Here is a 12,096-nt window from a genome sequence, read left to right as displayed (position 1 = left end):
TAGCTATTATACCATCGGGTGGGGCGCTTGTGTGAGCTTAGTGTGTGTCTCAGATTGGATAGGCTCACTACAAATGGTTCTCACTTGATGGTATAACTCTACTTCGATTCGTGTTTTCTTTTGTGGAGAGTGCATTTCCTTAGTGGGTGGGTGGGGGTGGGTGGGGGAGGGGGTCGAGTTATTAAGAACATTGATCATGTGGTTGTCTGTGGCTTTTGTTCAAAATTTGATAGCGACCGCGAATAACGAAGATAATGGTGGCAGTTGGCCTTTGCGGAACAGTTGGGCTCCCCAAAAATAAACTTCTTAATGTGGCGAGCGTCGTTAAATCAGATTCCGGTAAAAAAGGAGCTAGTCGTGAGGGGTGTACGGATTCATACTGGTCGTTGTAAAATGTCGCCGCTGCTGTAAGTGACACTGTCTCTCATATCTTCAATATTACTTCTGAATTTATGCATTGCTTTGCTTTACTTTGATGGCCCATGTTCAATACAAGAAGTTATAAAGCTTCCCCTTGTTCAAGTTATCAGCTAGCCACGGGTCACTGTCGCCGGTCACCTTGTGCACTATGGTCACCAACAACGAGCTAAAAAAGAATCCAAACGAAAGCGTACTTGAAAACAATCCGATGCTCATTTTCTTCATCCCTTTGGGACACTCCCTTAAGAAGAAATCAAGTTGTCCTATATAAGTAAACGACCAGACCCCACAAAGAAAAACTGTGGAATTAACCAGCACACTCTAAGTGGAACCACATTCGAGGGGTCATCAACCAAGCCGTGGGACTGAGCCACGTGCAGCCGCTTGAGCTCGATTAGCGCAGCTGCAACCATGGCAAATGTGGATAGGACTAGCCCTACACCGATAGTTGAAGGGGGCTTAGCCCTTGTGGGTGTTTAAGGAAGCGTTTAGCGAGGGGGACTACAATTTGGTCGTACACAGGGACCGTTAAGAGAATGCTGCCTACGAAGAAGGCTGGGGGATGAGGAAGGATTTCCCGATGTGTCGGTCCATGGTGGTGGCTTGTGACACTGAGAAAGTTGTCATTTGTGCATATATTGTCCAGAACATGATTGTGGTTGCCCAAATTGGTAGCATAGTGATCATCATCTTAACTTATTCCACATCTATTAAAGTTGAGAGATGCCATTTGCTTATCTTTGTAATTTCACCAGATTTTTCATTCTTTTTGATTGCTGCCTTGTCAAGAAAACTACAAATACGGAAAAATTGAGACAATTAAAAGAAAAATAAACATTGATTAAAACACAATCTTCATACGAATTGGTAAATGGGTTTGTATTAACCTAAAAATCAGATAAACTAGAACAAGATACACATATTCACAGAGTGACACTAACATGACCCTTTTAATCTTTTTTTGCATACTAATACTTTAAAATTAAAATTTTACAACCAAAATATACAAGTGTGTATAAAACCATTATGTTAACATTATTAAACTTAATGCTTGTTTCTCTTTTATCTTTCTTTCAAATTATAGCATTAAATGCCCAATCAATTTAGGTTATGACATAAAAAATATACTTTTTTTTAAAACACTTGATAAAAATAAATGTCTTAAATAAATCAATCTATGAATCCGCCAAGTCAAACTCAAACTAAACCCGTTTAGTTAGATGTGTTGTCAAGTTTGACCTAAAATTAACCAAAATTCTAGAAATTTATCAAACTGAGTTCATTTTGTGTCAAAAGTTTATAGCAATAATTTATTAAAACGTATTAACAAGAAGAGGCTATGATAAAATAAGGCTAGGAAAAAGAAAACAAGTATAGATTAAAGGTATATGTAGTTCCTTATGCGTAAATAAGCCCATTAGAGCCCAAGCTCAACTCAAACGTACTGAGAGCTTGAGCTTGGTTCATTTTAAACTTTATATCTAAAGTTCAAGCTTGGCTCGTGACATTCAACTGTTTATTATGTATTAATTATATATTTATTTAACTACTTATTTTATGTAACATATAATTTTTTTTATTCAACAGTTATAATTAAATGTAATATAATATATTGTTTAGTATTGCTATTTAGTATTCTTATCATAGTCATATATATGGTAATATATTTTTTAATGGCCAACATAATCAATTTTGAGCACTTTCGGGGCACCTACTAGACCAAACAGAGTACTTCGTGAGCAACCCCGAGTCCACCGTTAATTCCGGGGAAAATCCGGTAACCCACCCGTCTGTAGGCACGACAAGTGATATTACCGGTAAAACTCGTTTGGCTCAAGGATCAAACCCAGGTTTCCCTGAGTCTCCTATCATTGCCCCCCCCCCCCCCCAGTGTTTGACTATACACCAAGTGGGAGTTGAATCTTCATCTTTCAAGAGAAATGCAAATCTTCCACCACTTGATTTTGAGATCATTGGCATATATGGTAATATTTCATATGTATCTAACAACCTTAAATTTTCTTCGTACTCACTTAAAAAATTATCGTCGCCGCCGCATCTCTACTTTAGTACCCAGTTTAATGAGTATCGCGTTTAAATTATCACCGCCGCCGCATCGCGCGGGTAGCGGACTAGTATATATATATATATATATATATATATATATATATATAGGGTAAGGTTCATGCGAGAACCACCCTTATTGCGAGAACCGCGTGAACCAATGTAAACTCAAAATAATACCTAAAAGAATCCAAAAAACCCACAAAAAAAAATTATTTTATTTTTTTAATATTTTTCTAATAAAAATCCCAATATTTTGTTACAAAAAAAAACGTTTTTTTTTTTTCGAGTAACGGTTTTGGATGCACATGTGCATGTGTATCATTTCTTTGACAAATTCCATAATATATTACTAGTAGTAGAAAAATGCACTTTCATTTACACTACCATATGTAATACACTACTTTTTACATTATCAATATTAGAAATGCACATGTGCATCTATATGTATCAACATGAAATAAGGTGTTTTGGTACAAAAAGTTTGTGATTTTAAATGATGAAGTAGGCCTATATACATGTGTTTTGGTTAGTTTTATCTAGAGGTTAATGGTTTGATTATATTTGTCACTTTATGATGTAATATGTTGTTTGGATGGTATAAAGGGTGTTGATGTACATATAATAAAGTGAAATATTGATAATAATATTGTATTATGGTTGATAAAAAGCAATGGTATTTTATTACGGGTGGTAGGAGGTAATGGTAGTATAGTATGGATGGTATGATAGATGAAAGAGAATGTGTATTCAAAGTGGTGTACTAAAACACGTTATAACATGTTTATATATATAGATGCACATGTACATTTCTAGTGTTGTTAATATTATAACAAGTTCATACATATAGATGCACATGTGCATTTCTATTATTGTTAATGTAAAAAATAGTGTATTATGAATGGTAGTGTAAATGAAAGTGCAATTGTCTGGTATTTGTAATGAATTACGGAATTTGTCAAATGCACATGTGCACGGATAACTGTTACTCGATTTTTTTTGTTTTTTTTATTATTGACGAAATATAGCAATTTTTCCAAAAAAATAGTAAAAAAAAATTTGGATGTTTTTTTAGATTTTTTAAGGTATTTTTTAGTTGTCTTCACATTGGTTCTCACGGTTCTCGCAATAAATGGTGGTCCTGACGGATCCTTCTCCTAAAATGAAAACCACCACCAGTTGTAAGAACCGAGAGAACCACTTTCTAACCACTAGATCTTCAAGATGGATGGATGAGATTAAAAGTAATAAAACTATTATAAAATTCTTTTTATCTTATTATATTTTTAATATTTTATTGTTAAGGGGTATTTAGGTAAATTTACTTTTTTTTGGTCTTATTGTATATATAATTTTTATTACATTTTTGTCCTATTACATTAATTATTTTTTATTATAAATCACATTTTTGTCCTATTACATTAATTATTTTTAAAATCAGATTCTTTGATAATTTTTTTTCAAGATTTGTTAAAGAAAACATTTTTAAGAGTCGTTTTTACGCCCCATTTTTTACGCGCGTTTTTTACGGCACGTTTTACGCCCTGGTTTTACGCTTCGGTTTTTCGCATCGTTTTTTCGACCGGTTTTTTACGCGTCGTTTTTTACGTTTTACGTTAAAAAGTATTTACATATAAGTTTACATTTTACATTTTTGCGCTAAAAAAGTTTATGTTTTCCGTTTTAATTTTTACGTTTTTGGTTAAAAGTTTAAAAAGTTTACGTTTTACGTTTTACGTTAAAAAATTTACGTTTTACGTTTTACATTTTACGTTTTACGTTAAAAAGTTTACGTTTTACGTTAAAATGTTTACGTTTTACGTTTTATGTTTTACGTTAAAAAGTTTATGTTTTACGTTAAAAAATTTACGTTTTACGTTTTATGTTAAAAAGTTTACGGTTTTACTTTTTTTTTTTACAAAAACTTTTTTACACAAAACGAACGCACCCAGAAATCGCAACTCGGTAGGTGTCTCTAGGGCTGAGTAGTATACGGTTCAGAACCGCCAAAACCGGGGAACCGAACCAGAACCGCTAGATCCAAACCGTATTTTTGGATATAGGGTCCGGTTCCGGTTCTTAGATTTGGGTAAAAACAGTTCCCGGTTCGGTTCTGGTTAAAACCACGGTTCCGGTTAAAGAACCGCTAGAACCAGTAGGGATTATAAATATTTAAAACCCTTTTTTATTAATGGGCTTTTCAACATCATACGACCATCCTAATTCTTATTCCCTCTTCTTATATTCATTCCACGATCTCATCTTTCATCTTCTAATTCTTCTCCATCTCTCAACCCTAACTATAATTGCTATCATACAAGTTCATCTCCATCAACACCCTGCAAATACAGATACGCTATTCTACATGACATTTTTTTTATGATTGCATGTATTTTCTTTCTAGATGTTTGCTTTCTGATACATATAGTTTTTTGTATGTGAAAATAAAAATTGAACAAAAATAATCAAATCAATGTTGATCAAATTGTAAATGTGTATATAAATAGTGTATCGCTTGTTTTAATTGTCAACACGATGGTTGTAATAGTTTTATTTAGAGATTGTTTATGGCTTGAAATTTTTTATTGTTGTTTTGCTACTTTTATCTTGGTTGGTTTGAACTTTGAATGTTGCAACTCTTAGTTAATGTTTTAAATGATTTGATTCGTTTCTATTGAATTGTTAATTTTAGGATTTAATTGTCAACCGGTTCCTGCGAGAACCATTTACACGAGAACCGTTTAACCGGTTCGGAACCGAACCGGAACCGTTATAATACGGTTCGGTTCCGGTTCTTAAATTTAGCAATTAACGGTTCTGGTTCGGTTCCGGTTCTGGTTCGGTTCGGTCTGGTTCTGAACCGTTGCACAGCCCTAGGTGTCTCAGATAGAATCTTATCATCATCGACATCGACTGGGAAAAAAATATAAAAAACCAACAACAAAAATCAAAACAATGTGTGGATTCTTGAAAAAAAACGGGGTTTGGCTCAGATTTTCCGATAATCAAAGGCTACAAAGTGGGGTTGCAGGTTCAAAAACCTACCATCCACCATCCTTGTCGCGTCATCGTCATGAAAATATACGTTTTTTTTTTTTTTTTTTTTTTTGCATCATCACCACCCCAAATCCAACAGATCAAAACCCATATAGTTCACTGTTCAATCCACCAAAAAAGCACACCCAAAATCCTGCAATCCATACCAAACATAAAAAATCATACAAAAATCAAGAAAAACCCATTTTTTACAACAGATCAAAACCCATATACTTCACTGCTCAAACCCACAAAAATTCAAAGAAACCCACATTTTTTTTACAACAGATCAATCCCACAAAAATCAAAAAACCCCCAAGAAATATCAACAGAATCAAAGAACCCCAAACCCACATAATCGTCGTCAAACAGAATCAAAGAAACCCCAAACCCAATCAACCCCCAACATACCAAAATACCAACAGAATCAAATACCCACATAATCAAAGCATACCCAAAATCAAAAGAAACCAAGCATACCCAAAATCAAAAGAAACCCAGCAAAAAAATCCAAAAGCCTACCAAACCACCGGGACCATCGCTCTTTTTTCCGGTAAGGCCGTTTCTGACGGCGGCTTACAGTGGTGTCGGAGCCATCGGCATCACCCACCTCTACCCCACCACCACCGCCTAGGGGTCCGCCACCAAACCCAACGCAACCACCACCAAAACCGGTCGCAAAAGGGGGTGGCGGAGAGGAAAGCGAACACCGTCACCCCCCGCTACCAACCACCATTCACCGTCGCTCCTCACCACCGTCGGAACCGCCACCTCCTTCCCTTCATCAGATCTTGAAGATGATGGTGGTGGAAAGATTTCATGAGAGAGAAATGAGAGCCCCCTTGAAGATTATGGTGGTGAAAGAATTCAAGAGAGAGAGATGAGATATTACGTTTCAAATTTTGGAGTAAATGAAGACAGAGAGTGATGAGATAGTAAATGAAGAAAGAGAGTAGACAGACTTTTAAAAGAGACAGGGGGAGAGAGATGAAATGACATATGGAGTAAATGACTAAACTACCCTTTAGGTTGGCAAAGTCTGATTGGTGAAAAGTGGTTCTCGCGGTTCTTACAACTGGGGGTGGTTTTCATTTTAGCGGCTCCATATATATATATATATATATATATATATATATATATATATATATATATATATATATATATATATCATAACAAATATTTATACATATACAAAAAGATACAATAAACGAGTTGAGCCCCATCCTAGTTTGAGCACAAGTTTTTTCAAGTCAAGTGATATGAGCACAAGCTTAGTCGGTCTCACCACAAAAGCTCTTTCGAGTCAAGTGACCGAGCACAAGCTTAGTCAGACTCAACAAGACTTGCTTACACCCTGCCATATATACGAAAATGAATGAAGGTGGCAAACACTGACCAAACCTTGTTACACAATTCAAGATGGTGTTTGTGTGTGACATAATGAGTTGATGGCCATATTATGTCTGACATATAAACCGTTTAAGCCGATAGCCTCTTGGCCTAGTGGCATCGTGTGTTTATTCCCATCAAAGTGGTACGAGTTCAACCCTCACAAAGTGAACAATATGTGGATTTTAGGAGTAGGCTTTAGGGGTATGTATTCACCGTTAAAAATAAATAAATTGATTAAGACTTATGTTAGTCAATAGCTAATTTGGTAAGTTATTGATCGTTGGTTTCTTCGTTAACCTATCAAATTATACTTGTTTTTCGACACTAGTTATTAATAAAGTGCCACTTTTGGTGAAGTTGGATGCCCTATTGATTACAAATAAGTTTTAAAAAATTATTACAAATGATGGGTTAAGACTTAAGAGGGTTGTGCACTTCATTGGGTAAAACAGGCAGGCCCGGATCCGTCAAATCGTCAATCAGATGACAAGTATAGACTATAGAGTTTAACAACCGGGCCTCAATGATATATCCAAAACCTTAGCTCACTAGAACATATCACGATCCCATCAATATGAAATTTGTCCACCACCAGCCCAATTCCAAACTACTTCTTGACCCACCATGGATTCATGGACCCCTACCGCCGTTCATCAATCACGATCTCGGCCCAATTGTTCATACTTGTGTTTTTTTTTTATCAAGGCAAATTTGATTTAAATAATTTAAACCCGTTTTTTTTTTTTTGCAGGTAATAATCTCAACTCAGTTCTTTACCTGTAGTGGTCTAAACTTTAGCATTTTATTTGTAAAATAGTCCGCTGTTAAAAAAACATAACGGGGTTAAGTTTTTTTTTTTTTTTCTAAATTACAAACCAATGTTTTCGGAACAAGAATACCAATCAATTGATGTAAAACCCTTCTCGCATACAGATCATCATGAGCGGTGTTGTAAGAAATTCTGAAACAAAACCACATTCCATAACATAAATAAATCTCTTCATACGTTTGGCATTCTCTCGTATGTATATACTCTTTGCATCCAGACACAACGTCCTTTTCTCTATCAACCAGTTGTCGTGTTGGTTACAAAATCAGCTGCAATAGTACCACCCAACCCATTCTTTTCTTACTATTATTGTTGTTCCATGGTCTCTTTCTTTCTTTTCCCCACCAATTCAAGCCAAGGTATCCCCTTTCCTTTAATTGCTTTCATCATTGGAGAATTTTCATCTTTTTCCCATGTTAAATAACTGAGTTCTGCTGTTGGGTGCCAATTCATTGATACATGCTTCTTGTTTGATGCCCCTTGTGGTTAGGTTCTTAAAAATCTCAACTTTTTTTTTATTTTCTTGAAGTATTTATTGCGTAGAATCCAATGTTATTGTCAATTTGTAAATGGGTTTATGCTCTTTTGAGTAGATTGATAGGGGTTTAATTACATTATTTTAGAATACCCTTAATTGTTGTTGCTGTACTCTGCAAATTTGGTTATCAAAATTAGAATTACGGCTGTTTAAAAAGCCCACTAGAATTCGGCTTGGTTTGTATACGAGCCAGCTCAGCTCGACTCGGTTTGTGAACGAGCCAAGCCTGAGCCAATGTAAGCTCGGCTCGTGGCTTGCTCGTTAGCTGGTTCCTTGGCTCGCTCATTTAGCTCGAATATACTTGAGCCTAAGTTTTTATATGTATACAAATTATAACCCAAAAGTATTACATAGTTTTAAACCATAGTTTTTAAATACTAATATAGTTAACTTTAATGAAAAAAATATAACTCAGTTACATATAATTCAGTTTTATTGAAAACCAAAAAATATAAGTGTTTAATAGCAAAGAAAAGAAATAGCAATACCCTATTTTTATTTTCTTTCAATCAACCTTTTTTCTAACTTGAAAAAAACAAACGAGCTGGCTCGAGCTTTTGATTATAGCCGAGCCAGAGCTCAAGATTTCAGCTCAATAAGAAAAACAAGCTGGCTCGGCTCGACTCGGTTTTAAACGAGCTGAGTCTGAGCCCACCCTGGCTAAGCTCAGCTCGGTTCGTGTACAGCCCAATCAATATTAAACTTTTGTTTTTAACTCTATCCATTATTATGACATTGCAGGGTACAAGATGGGTCAGAAATCTATTAATGATCCATAAATCACCATACCCACAAGCAAAATCTTATTTTTAAGTGTTATGAAGATAAAATCCTGATAATTACTGTTATCAATGGAGGATGGCAAAGACCCTACTGCTATCACTACAGTTATCAGTAGACCGAACCAATCTAGGGCTTTGCCACAAAGGCTTATACAGCTGCTTGCCTTATTTCTTATTTTGTGTTTTACCGTTTCGTTATTTAGTATATATATGATCCGTAAAACCGGAGTTGTTACAACGGTAACTACAGCAATCCCCATTTTACAACCGTGTATCCAAGAGATCAACAATCTTGACCGTTGGATCACACCTCGTTCGAACCTTATCCATACAATGAGTGATAAGGAGCTGTTTTGGAGAGCTTCTTTTGTGCCACAAGTGAAGAGATATCCATTTGCAAGAGTCCCAAAGATTGCATTTATGTTCTTGACTATAGGGCCGTTACCATTGGCTCCTTTGTGGGAAAGGTATTTTAAGGGGTATGAGAGTCTTTATTCGATATACATTCATTCGCTTCCGTCGTATGAGCCCCGTTTTCCATCGACATCTGTTTTTTATAACAGACAGATACCAAGTCAGGTATGTTGTCCATCTTGTTTCCTGTTACATTAAACTATTTATATACACGGCACCGTACCGTGTATGTATAATTATTCACGTATAGATTCGTGTATGTATTGTAATTCGCACACACAATGAAAACAATTAGGGTTTAGGGCCTTTAGGCGAATAAAAGTAGATTCGCCTATCTCATGCAGTCATGCTATATGCGAATAAAAGTAGATTCGCCAACAGTTTAATGAAAATTTTTGTAATTTTTTTACTAATAATCAAACACAATTCATATATAATCAAATTTAATGAAAATTTTTGATGATCATGCAGATAGCCGAATGGGGTAGAATGAGCATATGTGATGCCGAAAGAAGATTATTAGCAAACGCACTTCTCGACATCTCAAATGAATATTTTATTCTTGTATCCGAATCATGCATTCCCCTCTACAATTTCACTACAATTTATCATTACATAACTCAATCCAAATACAGTTTCATGGGCTCTTTTGATGACCCGGGACCATATGGTCGGGGTCGGTATGACCCAAACATGTTACCAGAAGTCAACATCTCCCAATGGAGAAAAGGGTCCCAATGGTTTGAAGTCAACCGTAAACTCGCATCAATCATAATATCCGACGTTACATATCACCCAAAATTCTCGGAGTTTTGCAGGCCCCCTTGTTACGTCGATGAACATTATTTCCCGACTCTGTTAGCGATCAGGGCACAGAATCTGTTAGCAAACAGGAGTTTAACTTGGGTTGACTGGTCACGAGGTGGGGCCCACCCAGCAACATTTGGGGCAAATGATATTACAGAGGCGTTCATGAATAAGCTTCATGAAGGACGAGAATGTCTTTATAACGATGAGCCATCTTTCGTATGTTATCTGTTTGCTAGGAAGTTTGCTCCTAGTACTTTACAACAACTGCTTCTTTTTGCACCAGAATTTTTGGGGTATTGATTTAATCTGAGATTGGTGAGTTTGAAGCAGTTTCTTTAGGTGTACAGATGATAATATGAATACTTTTTTCTATATATTTTCGTTTAAAGACTGGTTTTTTGTAGTCCATTAGCTTAAAATGTTGTTAGAAAACCTTAACTCTACAATTTTGTTAGTAAAAGCATGAAGCTTTTTTAAAGACATTCTTGCAAAACTGAACAAAGTTTTGATGTGAATTAAGTCCAGTGATTGTGGGCTTGTACTTGTTCATTTGATATTTTTTTTTAAAAAGACTGAGATATTCACGGGTGCGTTCAATGCAAGACAAGTACGAAATAGAAAACTGTGGGAACTGTATAATGTACTCTTACGCAGTACCTAACTGATATAATGGACGTTCGAAAGGGAGTAGGATAAGGGGCTACATAACTGCCTTATTATCATGGAAGTTCGAAAAGGAGTAGGATAAGTGGCTACATAACTGCCTTATTATCACAATTAAAGTAGAAGATATACAAGTGTTTATACGATACTTACCCGTGTTCGGATTCCGGTTAGATTTTGTGTCAAACGATGGTGGTATGGTGGCTGATTACGGTGGTCGCCGGTTGCTGGATTGTTGTCGCTGGGTGATGTTGTTCGTTGGCAGTGCAGGGACGCAAGAGAGAGAGAGGGAGCGGGAGAGAATTTCTAAAGGTTTTGGGCTTTAATTATTTTATTATAGTTTGAAATATTGTTGGGTTTGGTTAATGAGCTAAGACTTAGTGGACTAGCTAGTTAGGAATTATAAGTGGGTAAAGGTATGGGTATTTGGGTTTAGTTAGTTAGGTATTAAAAAATATATAAAATAGATTTTTTTTTAAAATAAGAGTTTACTAAAAAAAATTTAAAATATAAGTTGATAACACTTTTTACCTAAGGGGTGCGGATGAAAAATTTCAAGGGTGCGGTTGAAAAATTCCAAGGGGTGCGGACGGCATTTTCAACGGAACTTAGCACTAAATTTTTTTTTCCCTGGGGGTGCGCCCGCCCACCTTGGGCTGGGCTTGGGTCCGCCAATGATCATATGGATCATAACGAGGGCCAAGTTATACGGTTTGTAATTTGTATGAAGTTTTGACTAACACATAAATGATTGATGTGACCACTGACAAACCCGTATGATATGACATGTATTGGTGTACACTAACGGAAGTGGTGTTTATTTAACATCAATCTTTAGGATTCACCTGAGCAGCAGTTGAGTATTTTTTTTTTTTTTTTTTTTTCATTTCTGGATTTGTTGTGTAAAACGACTTTGTTTCAAGAGTTTTGGATGAGAGGGGCAAAAAAAACGACTTTTTTTAATAATAAAAATCACCTTCCTTTTTTGTAGCTTCATTCACACTTGCATAATCTTTATTTTTTTGTCATATTGTTATCTTGTATTCTTTTTTTTTTTTTTAACGGTTAACAAATCAATCCCGAGCATTCTCGGGGCACCCACTGAACAAACGGAGTACTCCGAGAGTAACCCGAGTGGTAGTTAAGTA

General features: G+C 35.8%; 1 protein-coding gene and 1 pseudogene across 3 annotated transcripts; one reads left to right on the top strand and one right to left on the bottom strand.

Moving 5' to 3' along the window:
- Window positions 1-441: 441 nt before the first annotated feature.
- Window positions 442-5,539, bottom strand: LOC110893603 (annotated as a pseudogene).
- A 2,368-nt stretch (window positions 5,540-7,907) lies between these two features.
- On the top strand, window positions 7,908-10,659 carry LOC110896059 (glycosyltransferase BC10). Of its 3 annotated transcripts, none has more exons than XM_022143488.2 (3): window positions 7,908-8,100; window positions 9,021-9,640; window positions 9,947-10,659. In XM_022143488.2, exons 2-3 carry the CDS (start codon window positions 9,131-9,133, stop codon window positions 10,583-10,585), a joined length of 1,149 nt encoding a protein of 382 aa, XP_021999180.1. In that variant the 5' UTR covers window positions 7,908-8,100; window positions 9,021-9,130; the 3' UTR covers window positions 10,586-10,659. The 3 variants fall into 3 exon arrangements, with proteins under 3 accessions (XP_021999180.1, XP_021999181.1, XP_021999182.1); XM_022143489.2 differs by having other exon boundaries at window positions 8,092-8,226; XM_022143490.2 differs by lacking the exon at window positions 7,908-8,100 and adding an exon at window positions 8,107-8,231.
- The last annotated feature ends 1,437 nt before the right edge of the window (window positions 10,660-12,096 follow it).

The sequence above is a fragment of the Helianthus annuus genome, chromosome 6, assembly GCF_002127325.2.
Source record: "Helianthus annuus cultivar XRQ/B chromosome 6, HanXRQr2.0-SUNRISE, whole genome shotgun sequence".
In the NCBI taxonomy this organism is placed as follows: Eukaryota; Viridiplantae; Streptophyta; class Magnoliopsida; order Asterales; family Asteraceae; genus Helianthus; species Helianthus annuus.
Note: the sequence above shows the minus strand (reverse complement) of the source record. Positions and strands in the feature narration are given on the sequence as shown.

Bases quoted from the DNA above. Each gene is read 5' to 3' on its own strand.
- LOC110896059 (XM_022143488.2), top strand. From the start codon at position 9,131: ATGGAGGATGGCAAAGACCCTACTGCTATCACTACAGTTATCAGTAGA. The intron at 9,641-9,946 runs GTATGTTGTCCA...ATGATCATGCAG, and splicing joins ACAGACAGATACCAAGTCAG to ATAGCCGAATGGGGTAGAAT.